At 36.0% G+C, this 26,708-nt stretch overlaps 1 protein-coding gene across 3 annotated transcripts in view; it reads right to left on the bottom strand.

Moving 5' to 3' along the window:
* The window catches only part of NOL10 (nucleolar protein 10), a 50,730-nt gene that overhangs the window by 12,208 nt on the left and 11,814 nt on the right, over positions 1-26,708 (bottom strand). For 2 of the 3 annotated variants that reach the window (XM_062489698.1, XM_062489699.1), the window contains 7 exons: positions 25,659-25,808; positions 23,229-23,295; positions 18,489-18,541; positions 2,519-2,645; positions 1,450-1,529; positions 1,172-1,270; positions 486-575 (listed from right to left, as the gene is read on the bottom strand). In XM_062489698.1, the coding sequence (XP_062345682.1) occupies positions 486-575; positions 1,172-1,270; positions 1,450-1,529; positions 2,519-2,645; positions 18,489-18,541; positions 23,229-23,295; positions 25,659-25,808 (666 nt within the window). The remainder of the gene's footprint in view (positions 1-485; positions 576-1,171; positions 1,271-1,449; positions 1,530-2,518; positions 2,646-18,488; positions 18,542-23,228; positions 23,296-25,658; positions 25,809-26,708) is intronic. The other variant, XM_062489700.1, reaches the window with a different exon arrangement.

Genomic DNA, 26,708 nt, shown 5'->3' with positions numbered 1-26,708 from the left:
GAAAAATGGATTACTTTTAACACCCAGAAGATCTTCTGTTGCATAAAAGCAAACCATTTTGGCTATTCTATAAAAAATATTTAACTATATACACAAAAGAAGGCAATTGTATGCTAAATTTTACAGATAACATCTATCCTGTCACCACCAAAATACTGAAAACAAATGCAAACAACAGGTCTTGTTTGAACAGTTGTGGTATTGAGGCTGTATTAACCAGCTTCTGGAGTCCTATGAAACCCATGTTACCCTCAAAGTGAGTATTTCATCATTTTTAGCTTCAAATTACTATACGGTCTTTTTGTGCTGCAGCTACAGTCAAATCCATCTTAAAGCCATCTACCAAAATAAGTTATGTATAAGAAACAGGAACAATGGTATTTCGAATCTGTTTGGCCAAACAGCAACAACTAAAAAACCCGAATCCTGTAAGCATTGCTAGCTCTGTGCTCCCAGCTAGAGAATTCACCAAAACAAGAGCTCACCTTTTGTTTTCTTTTTTTACTAGACTGTTGCTCTTCTCCTTCTTCTTCAATCAGTTTGAGTGCAAGTTCTTTATTAACTTTTGGGAGTTTCTAAAAAGAGGAAAGCAATTAATAAATTAGCCTTTTACACATGCAACCTACATGGTTTATATTCTTACAGCTATTGCAGAAAAGCTCCTTGACTGGTTCCAAATATCTCTAGGTACTAGTAAAGCAACTCTACTTCAAGAAGATTTAAGAACTTATGTATTATTTTTAACTTCCAATGCATCAGGTTTAAAGCTTCAAAAGCAACTCTTTTTCCTTTTATGTTGAACAGATCCAATCTACAAAGTGACTAGTTGTAAACACAATACAATTTTCATATATCACTTTCCAGAGTATCATGTCTCAATGGCTTATGTAATTTAATGACAGAAGTAGAAAATGCAAAGTTTTACCAGTGGATTATCTGCTCAAGTGGCAAATGAGATGAGAGCTGCTCTTTTAGTTTGGTATCAGCCTTTCAAGAATCACATGTATGGGAATTTTATGTTTCCATTCAAGAAGTTCTATAAATTACTTTGTGTATCCAATAATAAAGAGAATCAAATCCTAAGTCAGTACATCTCTAAGATACACTTAGGAATATATTACTCTTTATGAATAGTTTTCCCCAAAGTACACCATTTGTTTCTAGAATTTACCTTCAGTTGAACCCTCTGTGCACGTGTTTCTTCTATCTTCTGCCTTATTTTCTCTCTTCTATATTCTTCATAGGCAAAGGGATTGGCCATCATTTTTGCCTTTGAACAAGCAGAAGGAATTAAAAAGAAAATACCATTAATACAGGACACAGTCCATTATCTGGATGGAAAAAAACCCCAGCCAAAACAAAAAAACAAACACAAAAAGACAAAGAAAACTCCCAGCACGTATATTTTATTTTTTAGAATAAAAATTGACAAGATTCAGCCTTATTTACCTTATGATAAAGTCTTATGTCCATGAAGAAGCCATGCATATATGCTCTGAGCAATGATGACCCAATGAGATGAGCAAGGCCTAGGAAAAAGGATCCAGAGAATTTTAAAGAGCTTTCACATATAAAGAACTTCTATTCCAAGCCAGCCAGTTTACTTCCTTAAGACAAACAAGCACTGCCAATGGAAAACATCAATCAGTCACAATCATGACCTCAAGACTAAGTAAAACTGGGAATAAAAATCATTTTGGTGAGCAAAAAATTATAAGCTTCTTCAGAGCAACCAAATCCATTTTTCTTGTCATAATACAAGTTATTGAGCACGTTTTAAAAATGCCCACATGCACTATGCTCTATAGAAATTCACAAACAATTCCAGAGGATTTTTTGATAGTCCATAGGTGTTTGATAATCCCTTTTTTAGTGTGATAGAGAGATCTTTTTAATTAAAAAGGCTTGCCTTGGGTCAAACCCAACACTCACAGTGTAAACAACACTCAGAGGTAAATTAAGTAAACTGGAGCAAAGCATTGCAATCAAACCATGTAACAGACAGAAAAAGGACTAATTCCCTCCAGAGAAGGTTGCTTACCTTCTCTGTTATATAATTATCAGTATTCAAACTTCTTGAAACCATTAGCCCTAGAATGATTTGTATTTTCTGAAAATTACTACATTCAATAGGGTAGCCTTTAGCTGTGAGCTCCAATTCTATTTTGAGCACCTCAAAAATATTTTGAAAACTAAACCAACTTCTCTTCCTATGCCTTCCATTTGGCATATGAAAGCACACACAACAGGTTCCCAGCGATATTATATCATCAAATATCAATCACCTTCTTGGGATAAAAATCTGAGACACCTAAGTGTCTAGTGTTGAACTAGTTGGGAATCAAAGAACTTACAGCCATCATTCTGGAATATTAATAACCAAGAAAACAAGAGAAAACTGCTGTCAGTGAATTCATAAGAGTGCTCATACATCACAATGAAATTACAAAATTCAGATGCGCTAACGTTCAAAAACTGAACAAAGAAGTCAGCCAAAGAGCAGATACAACTATTTTACCTAAATTTTCAAGGTCCTTTCTGGTAACAAATTTGTAATCATCATAAACAGTGCTTTCTGGATTCTCTTCCAGTTCTTCAGTCAAGTTGTCCAAGAAGGAACACCATTTTGGGGCAGGTCCTAAAACCTGTGGATATTATGGAAAGTTGTAACATTGCATTTTCTTACAGAAAAAGCCTACAGTTAGGCTCTTGGCTACTGTGCTGTAATGAAACAGCAAATTAATCCCACAGCACTTAGAGAACACAATTAAACCTACTGCATGCATTACCAACAAAGTGTATTATAGATTATGTAAGTGTTGTTTTAATTTAGGTCATTTGAGACCAGGCAGTTTGGAGGTTTCAAGTTTAACTGTTTCAAGTCGTCCCAGTCTGATTAATTTATTAAAAGCTTAGAGCCAAACATTACAGAAGAAATTACAAACTAATGGCACTAGATAGCAACTAATTTGTAAAGTGCTGCTGGATCTTGAACTCATTAGGTTCACTATGCAATCATGTTAAATCCTACTATGACCTACTTATTTTAATTATAACACCACAGATATATTTCACGTATTTTATTCAGGAATAAACCCAGACTCTACAGACAGATAACAGGAAATATTAAAAATACTTGCATATTTCCATGATGAGGCAAAGCATTTGTTTGCCCAGTATTAGGTAGCACTATCAATACATTTTTCCATATAAGCTTCCTCCAATTTCCCAAGTTAAAAATCAGCTCCCTTTACTTTTCCCTCCTGCTGTTCTGATTGAAATTCCTTTCCATCTTGACTCATGTAGCCACACTCAGCTGTTCCAGCAGTCTTATTTTAGTAGGCGAGTTAGCAGCATGGAAAAATCTAACACTGCATTTCTCTCTCTAGTGCAAATTAGCTGATGTTTTAGAATTTTAAGTGACCAGTTAAATCCTATAGTGGGACTTTTAATGAGGTTTCTGATTTCTTTCCTAACAATTCATGTTAAGAACTCCGCAGTCAACCATAGGAATGCTTGTGATACACCAGCAACATTTTAAGAACTTATTCAATTATGGAAACAACTAGAAGTGATTTTATTTATTTAACACATAGTTTGTTTTAAAGTGATTGTGTGATAACAGCATGAGATAATACTGTTCATTTAAAAAGTGTCTTCTAATTCAAAAGTCCTCTTTTGAAAACATCTTCACACAAAAAACCCTGTAAAACTGTGTTCTAGACCATAACATTCTACCATACATATTCTTGCCTGTAACAGTCCAGATAATAATATTTTATTCTAGACCATTACTGTCTTTGTATTAAATATGATTTATCTTCCTAAGATCTCAGCCCTAGCTGAGAACCATTACATGCCAAATTAAAAAGGGCACTTTTTTCACCATGCTGCATATTTCATTCCAATTACCAACCACTTCCAAGGAAATTCCCAAGATGTCACTAACAAGAAACATTTTACCTACTTAATTAACCAAAATCCCCATGTCTGCTCCAAGAATAAATGACATATATAACATTCAGATTGACTTCTAGCCAGCATTTCAAAAGCTTTTGTCTCCACCCAGATTTTAATTTTTTTTATTTTATTTCCCCCAAACCACTTATTTAAACACCAAGCTTTTATATTAAAAAGAAAGCAGTCTAGATCAATGAAAGTCTTCATGCCACTTAAGAAATCAGTTATCTGTGCCTCATTACCAGACCATCAAAACATGACTGGTGTGGAAGAACCTTATGTTTACCTATATAATTTTTTTTTATATGAAGCAGTTTGTCCTTATTAAAAGAACTCCCAAGCTGTTTACTAACTAAACAAAACCTTTCCTGTAATAAAATTTAAAGATAACATTCTCTCCTATACTCAACACCCGATACTAACAGTAAAGTCCTTCATGTGGCATAATCTTTGCCATAAACACCTAAGTCAAAAAACCTGATTATTCACAATAATCTGTGGAGTGAGTTGGATGATCAGATAATAGAAAACAAAGTGGGGGAAATGAGATAATGGAAAAAAGAGGTGGCAGAATACCAGGAAAAAAAATAAAAAGTCTAACTGTTATTCAAATTTCACATGTTCACTGACAGAAAGGAAAACCCTACAGAGATATCTGTGTGTGTTTTATTACCCCTTCTTCCACCCCACTGAAACCACTTATTCTACCTATTCTTGAAGACTTTAGGAGCTCTGTTTCGTGCATTAAAATGAAACATTTTTTTAAATCTTAGGAAGAAATTAAAAAACAGAAAAGGCAAACAATATCAGCCACAACGACAAGAACATAATGGAGAAATGCCCTCCTTTTGCAATAGTAATCCTTCACAGAACTTAACTGCAACTGCATTTTTAACTCCAGAATTTAATGCTCTGCTGTCAAGCAACAGCCACCCCACAATGATGCTAAAAGCACTCCAGAATGCCAGGCTCCAAGAACACACCATTCCTCTGCCCAGGTACGAACAACAATTGACAGGGTTGGTCTGTACTGCGCCTCCAGGGACAAGGTGGGACAAGTGAAACTGGCCTGTCTTCCCCAGTTCACGACTTTCCATATGGTGGCCACATTGCAACCCAAGTGGGACCCCCCGGGACCCCTTGGAGCCTCTGTCATCCAGCACTGACACCACCTCAGCCTTGGCTGCAGTCCCTGTTAAAGCCAGGGGTTTTAACAAAACAAAGCTGTGGACTTTGTGTAGGTCAATTAATATACCTGCCAATTTGGAGTGGAAAGGTACCAATCTACCACACCTCACAGAGAAAAACACACTGAAATTCACAGCATGAATAAGAAAATGTTACGAAATAGGGAACTGCATGCAACTTAAGTGACAGAAAAGTACAGACAGTACTGTGCCACCTAACATCAAATTTTTCTTATACGCATTAGAATACTTCTTAACTTTACACACAGAAAACACCAAATATGAGTAGTCCAGCGCACAACTGAGCAGAGACAAAAAGTCCGAGACTAAACTGACCAAGAAATAGACAAGCAAAATTTTCATAGAAAAATATTTTAAAATATTGTAAAATAACTTCAAAAATCACAGATCTTTGTCTTCTATTCTACAAGATATTTGACTTTGTAGTCTTGTGGCACCACAAGTCTTACACGGCACAATGTTCTTATGGCCATGCCTAATTCCTGAGCACTTCTGTAGAAAATAGAACCCTGTCATTGGTCTGCAATTCTCCTAAAATTAATGAACCCTAGGACAGCATAGGTATTATTCCCAGCCCACAACAGATGTTCCATATCTTGAATTTGGAACACCAAACAGCACTTGTGCACTTTTAAACACCACTCAACAATTTGACATTCAGCTCTGCAGAGCCCTGAGAGAAAAAAACCCCTGCCCTAATCCTAACTAGCATTAAACATGCTCAACAACTTAAGAGAAGCCCAGGATGTGTAGAAGCTTCCACAGTCAGATGTCAAGAGATATAAATTAAACTACTATGAATGCACATCCATACAAGTATTGTTAAGTATCTGTTTTAAGGTTTCTGAGACCAGTTCTACAGGAGTGACAAAACAGTTGCTCTTTTCTTCTCAGGGAGTAAAAACAGGTTCCAAAATCTGTTTTTCTGGATGCTAAACAGTAAGTTCCTGGAAGATTTCAAACAAGGCAGCGATAAACTCTTCAGCAATGAACAAGATGTCAAAATATAGTAAGACTCAACCCTCCCAATCTTCACTTGTTTATTTTAGGAATCAAAAATACGCAAAATGTTTACAGACAGCATTAATCGGATTTGAAAATTATTCAGCAGAATCTGGAAAGTTTAGACTGTCTGAATTCCCTCTAAAAGACTAACTTAATGTATGTGGACATCATTCAACCACACAGTTCCAGAGGTTTTGGAAAGCAGAGGCATTATTTGCTGTGGCTGCATGAGACAGCAGCAGGCAGATGCATAAAAAATTTAAATTTCACAAGAAGTAACTCTGTAAGGCCGCATCATGCCACACCATAGGGATACCGATAGTAACAAAAACCCATGAAAATACTATCAATGTTCTTTTGTGTTTTAGAAGTAAAACCTTCTGTCAAAAATCTGTGTGGTACCTTCTAGGCATTTTGACTAAGACCATTACTAAGTAGCAAAAAAAGGACTAACTAAATAATTAATTGACATATTATTTGAATAATGGTGATTACAACAAAAATAGCATATATTTAGGGTCTTCAACAAATCCCTATGTACAGTGTATTGTGTAAAATTATTGATGAGTTGGTGGAGACATTTTGTACAACTCCAGTATATGTGAATGAGAACTGTAGCAAGGACTGTGAAAGGCAGCAAGGAGGATTTCTGAAACAGTAATGCTTACACAAGAATAATCCATCACAGAGACACTGTAAACCAGAGCTGAGCTAAGCACCAGAGGAGTGTGACTCTTAACAGCCTTTTAAGTGGAGATAATGGAGAACGACTAATATCTTGGGGTGACTTTATGATGTTTCTATCCCCAGTTGTCTGTTCTGTTGGTGTTGAATATTGAGTGCTGCAGCTTTAAGACTGGTTCCAGAAGTGAAGGAGGAGAGAAAAGGTGCAGTTTGTTATCAGAGACTGCACTTGCTCTCCCACATCCTTCACAACTAATTTTCAGATGAAACCTGAAATATTCAAGGAAAACTATACAAGCCAAGTGTCTGTGATACAACGGGATTTGACTTCACAGTCCAAGGTGGATTCTCCATTCCTCCGTTCCATTGAAAAACAAAACCAAAAATAAAAGCATTTCAACAAAGAGATATTATTTTCTAGACTACCATTTCTTGAAACTAAATATATTTTCTATATTCAACTCAATGACTTCACATACATATTTACCTATAGGAGACAAAAATAATTCTTTTGAGAAGACAAATAATAAAATCTTAATTTTGTTTGTTTTTTAATAAAATGGCATAATATAAAGCATTTAAAACCTTTAACAGGACATAACTGGTGGAAAAACCAAATGCACATCTATGCATGCATGTTCTCAGTTTCAATCACACCATTTAACAGGAGAAAGAGATTACAGAAGGTCTAATGAGGGAGGTAAAAAAAAAGACGATCCCCAGGGTATGGGCAGTGACTGAAATGTGCAATTGCATTTTTAACATAATTAGCTCCCTAATTGTATAGCCAAATTTAATTAATGCAATTACATAAAGTATTAATTACTATTTATTTTAAGAGTATTGTTTTCAATGTTTTGTTCTCTAATTTTAAGAATTAGACAAATCTCAATATGTAATAACTTTGAAAAGTTTCCATTTAGATGCATTGAGAAGTCAAGAGAAGAAAGAACACCTCATTGCACCTTGTTAACAATAAATCAATTGCAATTGGGAACTCTAAAAACCCAGGAGGATTATTTCTATCTAGTAGATGTGGAAAGCTGCAGCTCTCTGTTCCTGTTACTATGCTTTTGGCCTTCAACCATAGCCAGCCCAAGAGATCAGCTGGTGTCAGGAAGGAGCCTGGGGATCACAGATCTTGTTATGTTTCTGTCTACCATGTTTCCATACACAGCATTTCCATAGCAACCAACATGCTCCAAACAATTTGTCATTTTGAATTCTGCCATTCTTTTGTAATCTTCATTCTTCCTATGAATGTTCTACAATCAACTCCAATTATGCCCTGTTAATCTCACAATCTTTTTTAATGGATTGAATAAAATTCTTTGATTGTTTAAATTAAATTGGTTTGGGGAACAAACTCTAAACAAGTCTCCTATATATTCTTCATAATTTCATGCTTTCATTCACCCTGCATCATATGGTGTAGATTTGGTGCTTTTAAAAACATCAAGTAGCTCAGTGAAATACAGACATGACCAAGAGAGATTAAATAGCACATTCTCCCTTTTTGGCATACTACTGACAACAGCACTGCAGTTGGTTTTAAGCCCACACACTCCTAAATTTCACTGAACTATGCAATGAGTTGGCTTTTTCTCTCATCCTAACTCAGATGCACATCCAGACATTTTTGGCACATTCATTAATAAGAGAGGTTGAATAGTTGGTTTTCCTACCTTTCACTATGCTGTGGAAGCTGCCAAATCAACTGGGAGTTTTACTCCAGAGAGAGCAGTTAAAGGAAACATTGCTTTTAAGATCTTCCCAGTGTTAAACAAAAACTGCTGCAGGAACTTGCATGCATCTTCTAGGAATGAGATACTAAATGTTTCCGCCCTGGTAGTTATCAGATAGCAAGAACTTCTTCTACTATTTCTAAGCAGTTTGGCTTTATAATGGTGGTTTTGGCTTCTTTTTTTTTTCCTTTTTTTAAAAAAAATCTCATATTCTCTGGTCTGACAAGTACTACAGTCAGTTACCCAGTCACAGGTCTGCTCTCACTGTGAGTGCTCTTGGTGAAGCCATCTTTTGAAGGAGACAATGGTCCAGTTGCTCATAATGTAGGGAAAAAACACCCTCAACCAAATAAAGTTACTCCTTAAAACTGTAAATAAGATTACCAGAATAGGTCTTTTCCTCACAAGACAGAACTAAAAAGGGACACTTCTCAAGTCATCTGTGATATACCAGCCACAGCATTAAGAGTCTGATGCTTCCACCAATGTCCCTACCATGTTCTGACATAAAACAAACACTTTATCAGTATTGCTACAGATCTGTTATTTATCAGACTCCCTACAAGTTTTAAAAATTGAGACAATGTGAAGTCAGAAAGATACACTGAAACCTGAAGTACAAGAACACACTATTTTCACATGAAGTCAACTAATCAAATGAAGCCCAAAAGGTTAAGAGGAGAGTGGCTTCTCAAAGCCTATGTTACAACCATGTATTACTTCAAGCACCTTCCCAAAAATATAATCTGGAAATAATTCAAAAGTTACCAAAAGTCTGTCCTTATTCTAACACAGCAGCTTCTACAGCATACCTGCTGTAAAAAGAGAGGAAAATTGCCTTAACAGGTTAAAAAAAAGAAGCAAATTGCATTAACACTGTGCAGTTACTTCAGCTGGGACTCACTTCACAGGTTTCATTTACCTATAGACATGCACTGATTGTCTTTGTTTATCCATGAAAAAAAAAAAGGTGCAGATCAGGTATGATCAGCTGATCTAATACCTTGCTGACAGTAAATCAGGAACATTTTACTTTGGCCATCCACACCTTCTATTCCCTACTACATTTGACTAAGTGTTCTTACCAATTCCTTAGCACAGGTTCTGGGACTCATTAGAACCTTAATGAAGCTAGTTTACTGCTCAGTGACTCTGTGTCACTGAACCAGCACAACCTCCCTCGAAAAGGACCATCTTCACAGTTTACAGAATCTAACAAAAAACTCCACTCTATCATGATACATTAGAAAGAATAAATTCCTTGCCAAGTTATCCCCTTGCACTTACAATTGTGACTGCAGGAGAGGCAGACAAAGCAATGGTAAGTGGGAAACTTTGTAACTGTCTTGGCCTTCCTTTTAAACAAGGAAATAACTTCTACACAGCTTCTAACTGTTCCAAAATGTTCAGAAATCTGTTTCTCAAAACATAATGGCACTTCTTGCAATACTAAGAGCATAGGCTATCAATGGACAAAACTGCCACTACTAACAAAGAGTAACTCATGTATTGGTTTTAGTACGTATGCAATAGCTCCTGATGGCAATCTAAATAAACAAGAACCACTAAAAATAAGCCAGAAATGCCAAGTCCCAACACATCCCCTTATTAGTTTCTCTTGAGAAGACAGGAAAATTCCTCAATTGTCACACTGTGTAGGATCCTGCCTCTCACGCTTTTAAGTGGATGGGAACAAGAGAGTTCTTACAGTACACACCAGATGCCAAGGAGTGTTACAGCATGTTACAAGAATGTCACAGTCATTAAAACAAAACATACTGGACGATAAACTGTATTTTAAGGAAATTTGAGGAATGCTATAGATTATTACCTTTATTAGGTATAGACTATGGATTATATATGAAAGACTATTACCTTTAGTAATGGTGAATCCAGCTCTTTGTCCATCTTACATGATTGACAAACTACGGAAATGTGTGAATTTCTAATAACTCTCTACCATTGCAGCTTAATTGCTTTTTGAAAAACTGGGAGGAAGACTGCTCTGTGAGTTTATGCAAGTACTGCCAGACAACACAAAGGGAAGGAAAAGCAACTACCTGTTAGGAATGTGCAGCTCCTCCAGACAGATAATGAAGATAAGCTCAGCACAAACCAACCTCATTGCAAAGCATAATGCTAAATAAATTCTGTATAACTCAGGAAATAATTTTAAGTAGAAAGCAGCCTCCGAATAAATATTCAAAAGCTTTCACATATGCGATGGTTTTATCTACTTCTATGGTTTTCTGGGATCGGATTCTTAGATCTTCATAACCTACTATTTCTGCACAAAATAGTTGTAACTCACAACATGTTTAAATTCTGAGTGCAACACAGAAGATGACAATACACTTACCCTGTACTTTTAAATGAAATTAAGAGTTGAAATTATTACACAGAAAATTCTCACGTTTTGTCTTTTCTGATCCAAAAGCTAAAACACTGTAGTTCTTATTACATGCAGATAGACAGGTAGCATAGTACAAAACTTCCTTTCAGCAATTACACATTTTCATTATCTGTGACTGCCTCTCTCTTCACTGACTGAAGCTAAGCAACTGCATCTTTAAATTTTCAGAAGTGAAGTGTAGAATAGATGGCCTACAGGAAGAACAAGTGCAAGTTAAGAAATAAAAAAATATATTTCAGATACTCAAGACTTAACAAAAGAGGAGCACACTCCCCCCTCAAAACACATTTCTTAAAATAAGAACTCAACAGAAGGTCCATTACCACCAATTGCTTGAGAAACAGTCACAACACTAAAAAGCATTTGATTTTTCTATCAATGGTCAGAGCAATCACCTTGTATAATTCAACACAACTTCTGCTTTTAAGAGTTTTCTCCTGTGCTCTATGAAGGGTTTGACATAAACTCTATGTATGACTTGACAGTCAGTGTGCTTCTGTGTGTTCAAAAAAATAACAAAGAATAGCTGCTTAGTACACTAACAGCCACAACTGCACTAAGTAGGGCTCATACACCTCCATAATCTAGACATGATGTTGAACTAGTACATCATAAGCACCAGAAAATATCTAAAACAAGTTTTACAGGAAGATCAGAAATTGTTTCCTGATTATCACACATAGGTGTTTTCCTCATATACATATATATATATATATATATATGTGATAAGTGGTACCGTGTCTCTCAGCCAGCACATAGGAAATGGAGGATATCCTTTGTTGGGAATAAGCCCAGTGTGTTATTTTTCAGTTTGAAAGTGTTTAGGTTTAAAGTAGGAAGCTGACATTTCTGCTTGTGAAGATAAACAACTTTTTTCCTATGCTTGTAAATACTGTGAGATAGGTAATGTATCATTCACCAGACATTTTTTTTTAAAGAATCAGACTGTTCTGGATGAAAAACACAATTTTGCAAGATTGATATATCAAAACTTAGAATTAGTTTAAAGGCCAAACACACACTCAAGTGTCTTTTTACTAATGGAAACTTTCTTCTTTTGATACTTGGCAGCCCCAAAGCTCAACCATAATACATTACTTCATAACAACCCTTCTTTCCAGTCATTTCACAGTTTTCAAAATGAACAAACTAAGATTAAGACCAAAATTTTCCATTCTACGTCACAACTACCATTTTATTTTACAGTATTTTTTCCCAGACAATGAAATCTTTTTCAACATTTTCTATTGTTTCAGGATAGAAAAAGTCTGTCACCACAAGCTAGTTTCATGGCTGCTTTCCACTTTACCAAAAACATGTTAGGGAAGGGCTGTATTGAACAAGATGAACAACTGTCTTCTAAAAAACACTGCCTCATCGTATGATCTTCAAGGCAACATTTGAGGCAGCACCTATGCAGAATGACCTAATACTGCCAATCAGAAGATGAGAAAACATTCTAAAACAAATCAAAATCTTGCACTCTACTGCTAATTTGTCCTATTAGTGTCAAAATGCCAAACACAAATATAGTAAGAATTGCATCATTTGATTCATAGCTTTTACCACACAAGCCAAAAATCTATACAGAAGGTCTCACTGTAACTCTAACAGCACCCACAAACTATTTGAATGACAGCTGACTATACAGAACACTGGCCCCAAAGGCATGAAGGACAAGGTGTGGACAGGTAGGTTTGTATTCCTATCATATAAAGACCCAAAAGAGAAAAAAAGACAATCAGCAGACCTCAAATGGATAAGAATGTAAGTCTCAGAGTGATAAAACTGTTCTGAAAGGCTATGATCTTACAGCTAAGTGTGGAGAGTATAACACAGGGGAAACTTCCCACACCTTTAAAGTGAAAAATGACAGTCTGTAAAGACAGGTATCTGATGGTCATAACATCTTGTATAGAACCAGTGAGAGCACCCTGTCACAGACTGACAGAAAATACCTACCTATTTCAGATAAATGCTTTTTCTGTGAGTGAGTGAACAGAACACAACTCTGGTCAACACAGCCATTTAGGTGCAGCTCATCTGGATACCTATGATCAAAGCAAGTTCATCCCTAATCTACATTCTAGAACTACTCAAAACAAATATCCAGAAAGAAACACAGGGGATGAACTAATGTAATAAAAAACTGCTTTCGCTTGTATTTCCTTCAGTCCAAGCTCCCTCTAGAGATTTGTTTCACCAAATACCCAGAGCATTAAATGAAAACTTGTAAGATAATAGGATTTGTTGCCTTAATCAGTGATTATGTTATTTCAGGGTTAACCACACTAAGGAAAAAACTAGTATTTCTCAGGTTTTCTAGGACTATTTCTTTTTCTAAATCCAAGGAAAAAAAATTTTAGGATAAGCATTTTTGATGCATATTCAAAACAAAATGATGCTGATAATCAGTAATTAAACCAGACAAGAGGGTTTTTTTTTTAAAAAAAGGGGAAAACAAAACTAGTTAAAGAATGAGTGAAAAGCAAGAAGTACCAGCAATGGCTGGTTTAGCTGAAAAACCACCCAATTTTAAGAGGACAAAATTCATGGTATTTCTAGCAATATGGACAGCCACACGTCCAAAGTAGGTATTGTATTAGAAACTAGAACCCTCATACTCTTGGAGAAACTGAATCATCAACTAGGCAAGAAATACTTGCTCTTGAAACATTTCCAGTTTATAACTCCAACAGCCCTGAATTAGGAGAGTGCTAGGATATCAAATGATTTTCCAAAACCACCTGAAAAGAAGCCAGAGATGCTCCAGGATTTATTTTTTCTTAAAGAGCTTAATATCTTCACTATACCAAAAGTACATTGCTTCTAGCCTCAACAGGGAGTGTTCTGCCAAGACTGCAGGAAAGTAAAAAAAATCCAGAACACAGAATATTACACTCAATTAATTACACGCTTAATTGCTCTCTTCTCTTAACAGCCTAATGAATACAGCAAGTTTCAGTTTCAGTATGTTCATGTAGCCCAAAGTTACAAGTCAAATAAATGAGACAGGACTGATTTGCAACATCTGTGCTAAGATCAGACATGTTTGTGTAACCAGAAGTACACAGAGTAACACCTATGGCCCTTGCTCTCCACCCAGAGCACCCAGGAGCTGACATGTAGGGGGTTTTCTGCGCAACCTGCAAAGAAAACGTTGTATGGCATGGAACATGACAGACAGCCTCAATTAAACTTAAAGAGAATCTGATTCATCTCAGATCCCAGGCCAAAGGACCACCATGTGTCAGTGGAACTTTTGCCTCTCTTCACTTCTTTGGCCAGGACCTGGTTGCACTATTGAATCAACTTATATTTCTGAGTCAGTAGTCTAAAAACTATCCCAAGGCACACACAACTTTCATTTCAACCTTCCCAAGGCACACATCAAAGTGATGTACCAGGAAGCCAGCTGGCAAGAAGCACGTTTTCCAAATGTTTGCATAAACTGCAAGTTAGCTATTAAACCAATGGCAAACAGCCCAATTCCAGTCAGGAATTCAGAGGCACTTGCCCTCATTACAGCCCAACAAAATAAAACAAAAACAAAGTCTCTAAGCTAAGCCACTCAAGATGTTACCTATGTAACACAAAACATCTCATTTCAATGGCGAGATTCAATTTGCTTTTTGCTCACTCTGCACTGTGTACCTACACAAGGTATCTTGCTATTTAAAAGCAAACCTGCCTGTCCTTTCTAGAAAACCAAAAAACCATCTTGTATTTCCTCTACTTACAGCTTTGCATAGAAAGGAAAAAATTTGCAGAGATTTTTTTTACTTTTTTATACAAAATGCAGTGTTCTCAGACATTCCTAGTCTCAACTGTCATACCTATCCTGATGAAACTTCTGAAGGGAAAGCTGATGTGTGCCATTTATTTTACAAGCAATATTATGATACTCAGTATCATAACCTTTTATAATCCTAAAGTTCAAGATACAGTAATTTTTTGGGTTTGAAATGGAAATTTAGCTCTGGCACTAACAATGGAGAGAACAGGCACACGTACACAGATAATTCAGTCAGACATGAGCTCAGTCAGAGCACATTCCAAGCTGGCCGGACACGAGCCAGCTCCAGTTCAGCAGTCATGAGCTGTGTTAGCACAGCACTGTGCCCACACTAATAAAACCTGCTGAGAGGCTGGGTATGCCAGGCTGGGCACAGTCCTGCACTGTCTGGCCAACTCCAGTCACGGACAGCGGACGCTGGGTCTGTCTGCAGCCATCTATGCACACACTGCTCTGCAAGACTCCCACCGCTGCCAGTTATTTCTCTTTTAGAGCACAGCAACATACATTTGGGATTTTAAGTGTCCTCCTTGGTCATAGCCATGGCAATTCCTTACAGCTGTTCCAATGATCATTTCAAACATGAGAATAATTATTAGCACTGCAAGCCAATAACGGGCATGGGCAATTGAATGGACTTTATTTACATAACTGTCCTTTACAGTTAGCAGCATTTCTCCCAGGCATTTATTCTGTTATGGAATTCAACGAGACATAACTCAGTTCCTGTCAACATCTTAAAGACAAAGGACACATTTCCAGTGGAACTGAAGTCTACCTTAAAGTAAACAAATAAAGAGAAAATTAAGTTACTTATAAAAACTGTGAATCCTAGTTCTTAAATAAAAGAGAAAATAACACCATGAAAAGAGATCAAGTAATAAATTTCTTTAAAGTTTTGCTCCAAAGACCCATGTAACAAAACTTAACTTTGCCTGTGCAAGGAAATTAGTAAGTCTTCCAAGGATGGGAAAAAAAACATGTATTAATCATCTACTGACAGAGAAACCAAAGGACAGGTGTGCAACTCTGAGCTCAAACAACTAGCCTGGAAGATCAAGAAATAAAACTGTAACATGAATGCGTTAATAACATTAAGTTTTCCTTAATAAAAAATGCCCTGAAGAAGTTGAAGGCTGACACAAGTCCTCCATTTTATATTTTCTTCATTTAAAAGGCAGATTAAAAATAAACAAAACCGCCAACAGAAGTGGATTTAGTGAGCTACATACTTGATTTTTAGGAAATGCAGTAAAACACCCTTCAATTATATAATACTGGCTGTGCCAGCCCCTTCAATCTTGCCTGTAAAAAGGCACAGGGTAAAAAAGTCAGACCAGAATGTGAGATTTCTGTCTCTATTTCAAATATTTCAAAGTAACTTCTTCTCACTACCATTTAACTTTCCTATTGTCTAAAGTAAGCATTACATATTTTGCAATGAACCACAGATTGTCAACTAAAAAACTAACAACAGTATTTAAAGTATCTTCAAACTCAAAGCCATTGACACAAACTGGTGAAGCTTATTTTAAAAGCAAATTTAGTCTGGGCAGTAGCCTCTGAAAAAAAATTTAAATTTTCTTGCATACAACAATACCTTAAAAATAAAAGCTGTATTTGGATTTATGCTTTAACATTCATCATTTGGGTCCATTTGCAGACTCATATCACTGTGAATGTAAAACTCATAAAAAAGTATCATCCAAACAAGTTTAGGCAGACCCAGGTAACAAAAATCAGGGGATGGTGACACAGGAAGATAGTTTAGGGCAAGATTTATTTTACTCTTCATTGGAATAGCCTGCATGCTGTAAAAATACTAGATAGTAGTATTAGTTAGTATTTAAGTTTGCAATATTGTCTCTAGGTAGGATCTGAAATCTAATAAAGAGCGATTGTATTTCTTTACTAAAAATTATTTGTCTGATTTCAGAAATAAGAATTCAATACTCACAGAGGATTCTATGAGAGTAAGATTTCTGTGAGAGCAAAAAGCAAGTACTTTTCATTTTGATTTACAATATGTCCAAGAATACTCAAAGTAATACTAGCTTGAACAAGTTCTAACAAACATTCATCACTGGTGACAATCAAGACAATGAAATAACCTTTTGGCTAAGTTGGATGTGAACCTCTAATAGCTGACTTACAGCTGTCAGGTTCATGTATCATGCACACCTGCACGAAAAATAATCTCAGTGCACAGTTTTCAGAGAGAAGTGGAATCTTACCTTTAGTGACAGAAGGAATGCTTTTTTCATCTGGATTATTTAAACTGACTAACTAGTCCATTCCAGTTTTAAAAACTCATCAGACTTTGAAAATATGTGAGTTTCTATTCCCTAATCCATTAATTTAAAAAGATGATAGAGAAAAAAAATGCTTGGGAAGCTATTCTCTCAACCTTAAAAAGGATGAGGTAAATAGAAAAAAAGTGTTCAGCTTCTAACTACAGCTAATATTTTGTCATAAATAAAAAAAATACTTGTTGCCCTCCCTTTGTTATCCAAAGCATGGAACAGTGCAGTTAACAAAATTTGAATTGGTTAGAGCTAAATTACAGAAACAGGCAATTCACATCTGAAGAACAACCTGACATAACTCATGTATAAGAGATGCCACATCTCTTTAAATGCAAAAATCAAATAATGTAAGTAAATATATCAGACTACAGAATTGTTTAGAGGGGTATACTCTTGTGTTTAGACACACAAAGAGAACATGCATATATATTCTATTCCACAAAGAGAAACATAAATTTATAAATCTCCATCCTGAACATAATCAAGATCATACATAGTGGACATGGCAGCAGGAGATGACCATAATGAACTGAAAAAAATTAAATTTATATTAATTTAAAATTTATTAATTAATGAAGACTTTTTGGCTCATTTAAAAATAGTTAAATATACATTTTAATATTAATAGATTTTATAGTTTGTCCAAAATGAGAATAAAATTAAGAAGTTTACATATTTTTAAAGTCTGGTCAGCTATTCTGCATGTTATATTTACATAGGTATTCTACTATTTATCTTCTATCAGGACAAGAAAACCTCTACAGAACGCACTGTAGAAACTAAACCAAGACTGAATTGCAGGTGTAATTTTCTGTACCATTCCCTGACACCAGAAGGCTTGCTGCTAAGTCTCCCAAACACCAATCTACAGAGATAATGCATATAATAAACCTTCAGTTAAGCCTTTCAAGTGGAAAGCTTATCCTGTGAAAAGCTGCATTCAAAGAAGGGCATTGAGGAGAAGTTACAGTCAAGAGCCATACTTGAAGTCACACAATCACATTTTTTGTCAGAACAGAGAAGAATATTTACTGCTATGACTATGTCACTGCACACCTCATATTAAAGAGACTAATGAAATATTTCACAACAAAGCAAAGTTATTATCTTGAAAAACATAGTCCCAGTTTAGGAATTCTTTTTCATCAGCTATCAAAAAAAAAACTTCACCTGAATTTTCTACAGCCACTTATCAGTTTTGAAACTGGTAACAAATGGCAAATTACAGGTTGTTTCTTAAGTAATTCAACTTGTTACATTAATAAATTATGGTTAACCTAAATTTACGTTATTGTGACAAGACAGTGTAGATATCAATTTCAAACAATTGTGTCTTTAGGAGCAGTATCAACAACAACTTGTATTACTTACTGGTATATAATAGATATTCATTTTAGGGGCTTCATTGGCAGTCATTAGCATTCCTAAAAAGAGATTTCCACGTTTAAAAATATTGATCAGAGGAGAATAATACTATTTTTAAAAAAAGCTCATGAAGTACATATTCTTGGCTTGCAATGGACATTAATCAAGACCTGTAATAAATTGTTGCATGAAATACCATGAAAAGAAAGGTGAGATATCAGCATAATTAATGAAGGTTAATTTTCTATATATTCATTCCCTTTTGTCCTCTATCTTAACTGTTCAGCACCACTTTAAGCAACATTAAGCTCTACCAAGTGCAGGCTGCCATTTTTTATAATAAATATAAACAATTCATCCCTTAATACTGTTCAGAACAAGTCCAGTTAGTATTGCAGTTAAAAACTACGTTGGACATAAAATTGCCTTATTAATACATTGATATTAGTACATGGGGTTGTTTGTTTTATTTTTAAACACACACCTAAACAGACCCATATATCATAACATGGCTTACACCTTCATTCATATTTTATCTTGGGAAATAAACACAACAGCAGCTTCTCAACCCAAAATGAGATGCAGGACACTGTAGCTTCAAAAGGAGTAATACTAGTGCTATAACCAAACAGGGCAAATGTAGAATTTGAAGTACCTAAGAATAGACCCAAGAAACAGCATGAATAAGGGGTTTATGTACTCTGAATATAAAAAAAAGTACTGTAGGAATATTAAAATCTGTGGGAAATCTACTGCCACAAGATTTGACATAAGTTCAAAATAAATACTCTCAATTTTTTTCTACAAAAACAAGTAATAAGAACATGTGCCATATACTTTTATGTTTATCTCAATTTTGTCTTTCCAATGTAGCTGATCAACAGGTAACACAACAGACTGATTATGAAGAAGAAAAGTGCCATCAAATTAGATAACATTCTGATCTGAAAGAACTGTAACATATGCCACAGAGACTATGAATAATTGGGTCAATTACTACACACCCAGAGGGTAGAAATATAATTTACACCCAACTAGAGGAATGCAATTAACATGGGTGGAGTAATCCTTGCTACCTAATCCTTTTATTATAAATACACAATACAGCTGGACGTACAGTGTCAGAAAAAAGGGGGCTTGCTTTCCCAGCAAAGCAAGATATTTGTGAAAGCTTAGTCAGCAAACAGGCTAAAAACTGTGCCTGGAAAGGTTTGCAGGCAATTTAAGGAAAAAGCAAGAATTTATAGCAGATATTTGAATACACACACACACACACACACGGAGTACTCTGGTATAGTATACAAGTTACACGCTCCCCTAGCAGCATGCTCAATACTATCTCAAAAGACAAAGCATCTTGCCATTGACTGAATATGAATCATTAGAAATAAAGACAGAATTAAATTCTGCAGGTGCTTCAAAGATGACAGTGAAGTAGAACTTCCTCTCTAAGAGTCTGCCATCAATAATTAAAGAATAAAACCAGAGTTCAGAACAGTATATAAGAAGGGAAATAGAAGAATGAAAGAAAGGTAACTACTCTGAAAGGAGAAGTCTATTCCACACATTTTTATTGTTTCAGCTTGTTAGTTTTAATCAATTTTGATGGGAAGAGAGACCACACCCTAACAAACTACATAACAGCCTAGTTTGATTACTGTAGAAGTGAAATAAAGGAGAGCCTTTTTGCAAAAGTTTTAATAAGATCGTCTTTGGAAAATGGTGTGCAATACAGTATCATGTAAAAGGATGAAAATGGAAGTATGAAGTGATAGTATGTGGGAGCAGCAGTTTTAGAATATGCAGATTTCTGCCCTTTAACCTTTCTCACAGTAATTGAAACAAACGAGACAGATTTCTATACACTGAAGATACTGTCAAGTTTCATTTATATTCTACCACTTAAACTGACTAAAGGCTATTTGGTAAGTGGTAAACCTTTTTTCCCCTAGTCCCATTCTGTTCATGTGTGATCAGAGGAAGATATTAAGACTATTAAGAGATCCACTGAAGTCTGTCATCGTGTAGTTTGGTCAAAGATATATGAGGGTTTGCATCCCAGGAAAGGTACCAATACTGAAGCTGGTTGGTAAAATAATTTAATTTAAATGCACAACTATGACAAAACCATCACCAAAATAAACAAGTTCACAATACACTGATCATCAGTTCAGCATAACTGATAGAATTACAGAATCATAGAGCAGTTTGGTTTGGATGAGATTCCCACGGGCTCAATTCTCAAGCTTGTACAATTACCCCTGGATGGCATCATATCCTTCAGCTTGGCATCATCTGCCAGTTTGCTGAAGGTACACTCAATCCCACTGTCTACATAATTAAGGAAGATATTAAACAAAACTTGTCCCAATACAGAGCCCTTAAGGGACACCACCTGTCACTGATTTCCATTTGGACATTGAATTGTTGACTACTACACCTTCTGGGTGAGACCGTCCAACCAATTCCTCATCCCCTGAACAGTCCACCCATCAAATCCTTATCTCTCCAATAAGGGTGAAAATGAGCTTTTGCCTTTCTGAGCAGCAGTGACACACAAAGTGTTAAAACACAAGCTGGCAAAGATCTCCTGGGTTTCCCGTGCCATGCATGTAGCCAGGCTCTGAGAATGCTGGGGCACCAGTAAGAGCACTGAGCCAAACACATACTGATACCTGAAATCATGTTATATTTCCAACCTTCCACAACTGCAAGCCCGTCTTACTTGAAAGCATTTCCATATTTTCACATCTTCAGTCATGATTACTCCTTAAATCCTGGACAAGCATGAGGTGGTTCTAGGAATCTTAAATGCTGGTCCAACAGTATTTATGATAAACATGTCATGTACCACCTCTTACCTGAGATCTCTCAATTTCCTCTGCAACGTGGTCTAGTTTTTGCCCCACTGTCTCCATGTGACTATAAAATACAACCTAGTCATCTTCTCACAACAGTTCTGACAAAAACCATCAACCTGTCCCCCTACAGGCAACAAGAAAAGCAGGACTGGTTTAATAAGCAGGAGATGTGGGACACAGAACTGGACTGCACAATCTTGAGCTCAGTCACAAACATGTGAAAAGCAGTGTCCAATAGCAACATTAGGGAAATGTGTGCATTCAATTCTTTGTGCTACAAGACTCATCCTGCACAGTACCACGAAAATAATTTCTGCAAAAGCACACGAGGCATGTCCACATACCTCAAAGGCTACAGAGCATCCACAGCTGAGTAATACCCATCCTTGACATAATCAAACTTGACTTGACCTGAGCAACCTGATCAAACTGAAAGCTGGATCTTACTTCAGGCTGACCATGCTTTGAGTAGGAAATATACAACTCCCATGGGTACTTTCTAACCTAAATTACACTATGATTCTACAATGACAAAGAACTTTTTCTGCTCCACTCCCTGTGGTGAGCTCTTCATTGATGCTGTGTGGACATTAATTTGCTGCCGAGTTCACTTTTAGATGGAACTAATAAGCTCACAGGTGAAACCTGGGTGAAATGCTGAAAATAATTCACTCCAATGATCTCTCTCTCTAGCCTCCATGGATGAGGGTTTATCTGTCTCCAGGGTGCAGAGTCCACCCTGTTACCACACAGTTATTCTCAAATACACCCACACAAACTCCTACATTCAACCAGGGCACATGGCATGTACTCTGGTCATAAGGTCAAAAATGCCCACGATCTTATGTGGGAAGAATATTTAATTGCTCATTTTACAAAAGAAAAAAGGAAAAAAGAAAAAAAAAAGAAAAAACTTCAACACATTCTTAACTGAAGTTGGCAGAAAAGACAAAGATAAGTTTTAACTTGCTAGAAAACTCAAACTCACTTATCTAAAACCTTAAATTTGAGCTGCTAGTATGAATCAAAGTCAAAGTTCCTCTGTCTTTACTGCTACCTCTCTCTAAAAATCAGGATAAGAGTAGTTTGCAACATAGCCACTGCCTATTTCAAGACTTTTGCTCTGTGCCATCCTAGTGGCCCTAACTCATTTCAACTTTTACAGTATTTCTTTCTAAAAAGGAAGTAGGTGTCACACTGTACTTAAGAACTAAAGCAACTCATCTTAAGCAAGAAAATTAAGTCCAGTTGCAATCTGAAGTATAACCAAAGCACATAGGCACATATAACAACCACTTCATAAAATATTCTTACTCAAAAATTAAACCCTGGAAACCTTGGTTAAAAATGATTCTCAGTTTTGATCTCTAAATATAACAATTACAAAACCCAGGTAAATTTGTGCACTTAAGAAATCTACACTTCAAACCAAAGTATTAAACCTAAGGGATGGCACAATTTAAGTGCTGTATTTAAATCAAGGGAAGACCAAATCCTTGAAATACATGAAAAAAGTCTGTAAATCTGCTGTAAAGAGATTTTTCCTACCTCTAGAAAGCAAGCTCTAACTCATCTGGGACTTAGTCAAGACAATAGGCCAAAATTCCTATTCTTATGAAATGAGTCATTTCAGATATTTGAAAGAGTAAAAGAGGTCAATCACTCAATTAACAGCACAGCAGCTTCTAACTGCAAAAAGGCTCCAATGTAATACAGATGCAGAGGAAACAGGGACACTAACTGACAAATAACCCCTTATTCCAAGCACTGCCATAAGGAGGAAAGTAGATCTAAATTGGATCATCTAAACAGAAATAAAGACCACACCCTGGGTGAACAAGTTTTTCCTTTTGAATTTAGAAAGACATTAATATACTTAACATACCTGAATTTGGATAAAGGCAGACATCATTTATATCATGTTCTGGCTCCATTGAAGTAAATATCTTTCCCTGAAATTGTAGGAAGAAAATAAATCATAAAGAACTTCAAGCAATATAATTAAATTCAGTAAATCTAAACATTAATAATCACTACTATAGAAGCAAAGATGATGGAATAAAGATGGAACAGATTTTGCAGAACAGTAAAATGTTATTAATATCTGAACATAACACAAGGAACTCAGTATTGCATTTTATCTCTGACTTGATCTCTTACAAGGAAGTGCAGCCTACTGGCAATTGAAGACACAGCAATGTACAGTGGCATCGCTGATTTCTCAGCTTAGACTTCTGTGTTGAAAGTATGTATCAGATTCAAAAGTGGGGCTGAGGTCCACAAGTTCCTGGTACATTTTCAGTGTAACCCTTACTTTATTCAATTCTAAATGTGGTAGTTTTAAATAATTTTGCTTTGCTTTAAGCAATTTTGTTTTACGATCAGCTGAAAAAAATGGATTAGGAGCAGAATTTGAATCTGGAGCTTGGTTCTTCCACTGTACTAATGTCTACATGAAATGAAATATAGCTCAGCACTTCATCTATGATTTATAAACTCAGTCTTAAAGAAGTCTTGATATAAAATAAAAGTAGTAAGAGCATGCAGCAGTATCTAGCTTGGATCAGAATTGAAGTTATAAAGGTTACTTAAGAAAGAGGTAAAAGCAGGAAATATTCTCAAAATAATAAGAATTGGAACACAGTCTGAAGAACCCAGACAAAATACAGGTGCTCTTATAAGCCAACACACAAAACAGTCAGTAAAGGAAGAGTCTCTAACAACTGGACGACATAATCTGAAGCATGAGACTACATGCCTACACAGTTCTAAATGAGGGACAGGAACAAGGCAAAGTTTGATCCTGTTCCTCTTTTTTTTTTCGTTCCCTGCAGCAATCCCACCTACCTTTCTGGGCCCTTCCTTTCCTTCCCAGTTACACGCTGTTACCCCACCCACCTCTGGTCTCTCCCTGATGACTAAGAAGAGTCCTCCTCCACCCCGGCCTCAGCAGACAAAAGCCTGGTGCTCCCCACCCCAAGGCACGTCTCAGCATGGGGCTACTCTGGTATCAAAGCCATATGCTCTCCACCCGCAGTCTGCCTCTGCACTTGGTTCCCAGCCAGAGATAGTCAGGAACCAGCATCTGGGAGAGGTGGAGCCAGCTGGAACATACTCTAGGAAAGAGTCCAAAGCTATCCTTGCCTTCCAGCGGTGAGAAACCCTCCCTTTTCTCACCAGAGGCCACCTGACAAACCTTACAGTGCTTCATTCTCAAGGAGGGAAATATACATACCTAGGAAAAATGGAGAGAGGCCACTGCAGATGTTTTAAATAACAGCCAATAATTTCTTTGCTCTTTCAAACAATAAAAATTAACTGCAGAGGAGCTTACAAAAAACTACTTGGGAACACAGAAAAAATAAAAGGGGCTGTTGAAAGTTCATAAAGCAGCACAACAATACTGAAGTGACTGCCTGAAATAATTAGGAAAAAAAGCCTCTACTACAACTCTCTTTATGTTTCACTACAGAGTTAGAAAAGCATAGATGGAGCATGTCTGTTAGAAGGAACACAAAGACTACGGATATCCCCTCAAACCAAAACAAGTTCCAGTAGTTTTACTATGGATCCACGGGGTGACAAAATATGTTGCCCCACAGATTCATAATAAGGTTCATTGACAGAAAGAAAAGGAGGACAGCATGATATAATGAAAAAAGTGCTAGGAAAAGGAGAGATTTCAATTTCAACTAGGGGTGCAAAGGGCAGGGATAAAGACGTGGCCCACTGCAACATAATCCCCTAATGTAATGTAAGACACACTGTTATTTGGCTCCAGGTATAGTATCTGCTTCAGTATCCAAATAGAATCCTGGGAAAATAAGCAGTACCTGATTTTAATAGGTCCTTAACTAACTGATCTACCTTTGATATTATTTTGAAATAAAACTGAGCAGGGAATTGGAATAAACATGTTTTCTCTGGTAAAAAAACATAACTGAATGTATTCAAGAACACTGTGGGAAATATACAAACCAAGGCAATGGCTAAGATACTACTTTTTTATGTTTAAATCCTTCTCCTGAAAGAAGCCTCTTGGCCAGACATGTATATGTAAAGACTGTATTTTTATACCTGACAGGCTATTGAATAACTTCTCAGATGCTGATCTAGTTAGACAGGACAAAACGTTACGTAAATTAAGAGACATTAAACCTCAACTTCTTACTGAATTTCAGCCTAATAAATCAAGATGCACAAAAAACACTCCAAAACAACAAACAAACAAACAAAAAAGACACCAAAAAAACCCTTCCAACTCAAATCAAGTAAAAATTTAAAAATCTGAATGCAGCAACATACAACTACTTACTGTATCTTTGTTCCACATTTTTATGATTCGAGAATCTGCAGAGATAATTAAATCCAACTGATGCTGAAACTGAATTGATTTAATAGGCAGGCCATAGTGGTGATCTTTGACTATTAATGGATTACTAGACCGGAGATCATATAATAGGACCTTGAAGAATAAGAGACAAATTAAATTTATAACATTGTAAGATCATGAGGAAGTCACGCCCATCAGATCTTCACTAAGCATTTAACTAAATTTGAGATTTTACTTAAATACATAGGCAGGATATACATAAAATAAATTATTTTAAATTCTCAAAATAACTTACAAGTGAGCCCAGTTTATTCTAACGAGGTATTTTAACACCACCACACTTCCATCTAGAAAAATTAACAAATTTAAGACCTCACCATCTTTCTAAAGACTTTTTAATTTCTACTGAAAAAACAAACCATGTTTTGTTTCAATACTCTTAGTACTTCATAATTAGTAATATTTCACTTTCAGATTCTTTTGTTGTTGTTGTTACATGATTTACATTTTCAGACTCCTAGATTCAGTCAATGCTACTTTCTCTTAGTGAAACAATACAGAATGTAATTTTTTATGTTAAGGAAAGTAGAGAGTACAGGCCCTGGCTTCCATAAACCTCTATTTTATCTCCAGTTTCCTATGGAACTTGAGAAAATTAAATCTTTCATATGTAAAGTGTGAATAACAATAATTTTGGGGAAAAAGAGTATTATCAGTTTATTTAATTGGAAACACAATCTACAATAAAATTTGTCTGACGTGTACACTAAGATAGCAAATACAATTCTCACACACACACATCTGGTCTTGAAAAAGCTAGTTTTCTAAATCCGTGAAAATACTGATGAAGGCAGGAAACAATCCCCATGCCTCCCTTTACAAATATGACAGTAACAATAAATGAACTGAAATGATTCTTCCTGTCAATATAAGACACTAAAAATAACAGTTGAAAGACAATAATTCCTGAGTTTTAGCCACCATCAAGACAAGTAAGCACATATGTTGCATTGAGATGACACTCCTAGTCCC

Source organism: Cinclus cinclus, chromosome 3 (assembly GCF_963662255.1).
Source record: "Cinclus cinclus chromosome 3, bCinCin1.1, whole genome shotgun sequence".
Classification (NCBI taxonomy): domain Eukaryota; kingdom Metazoa; phylum Chordata; class Aves; order Passeriformes; family Cinclidae; genus Cinclus; species Cinclus cinclus.
This window is presented reverse-complemented; position numbering and strand designations above follow the sequence as displayed.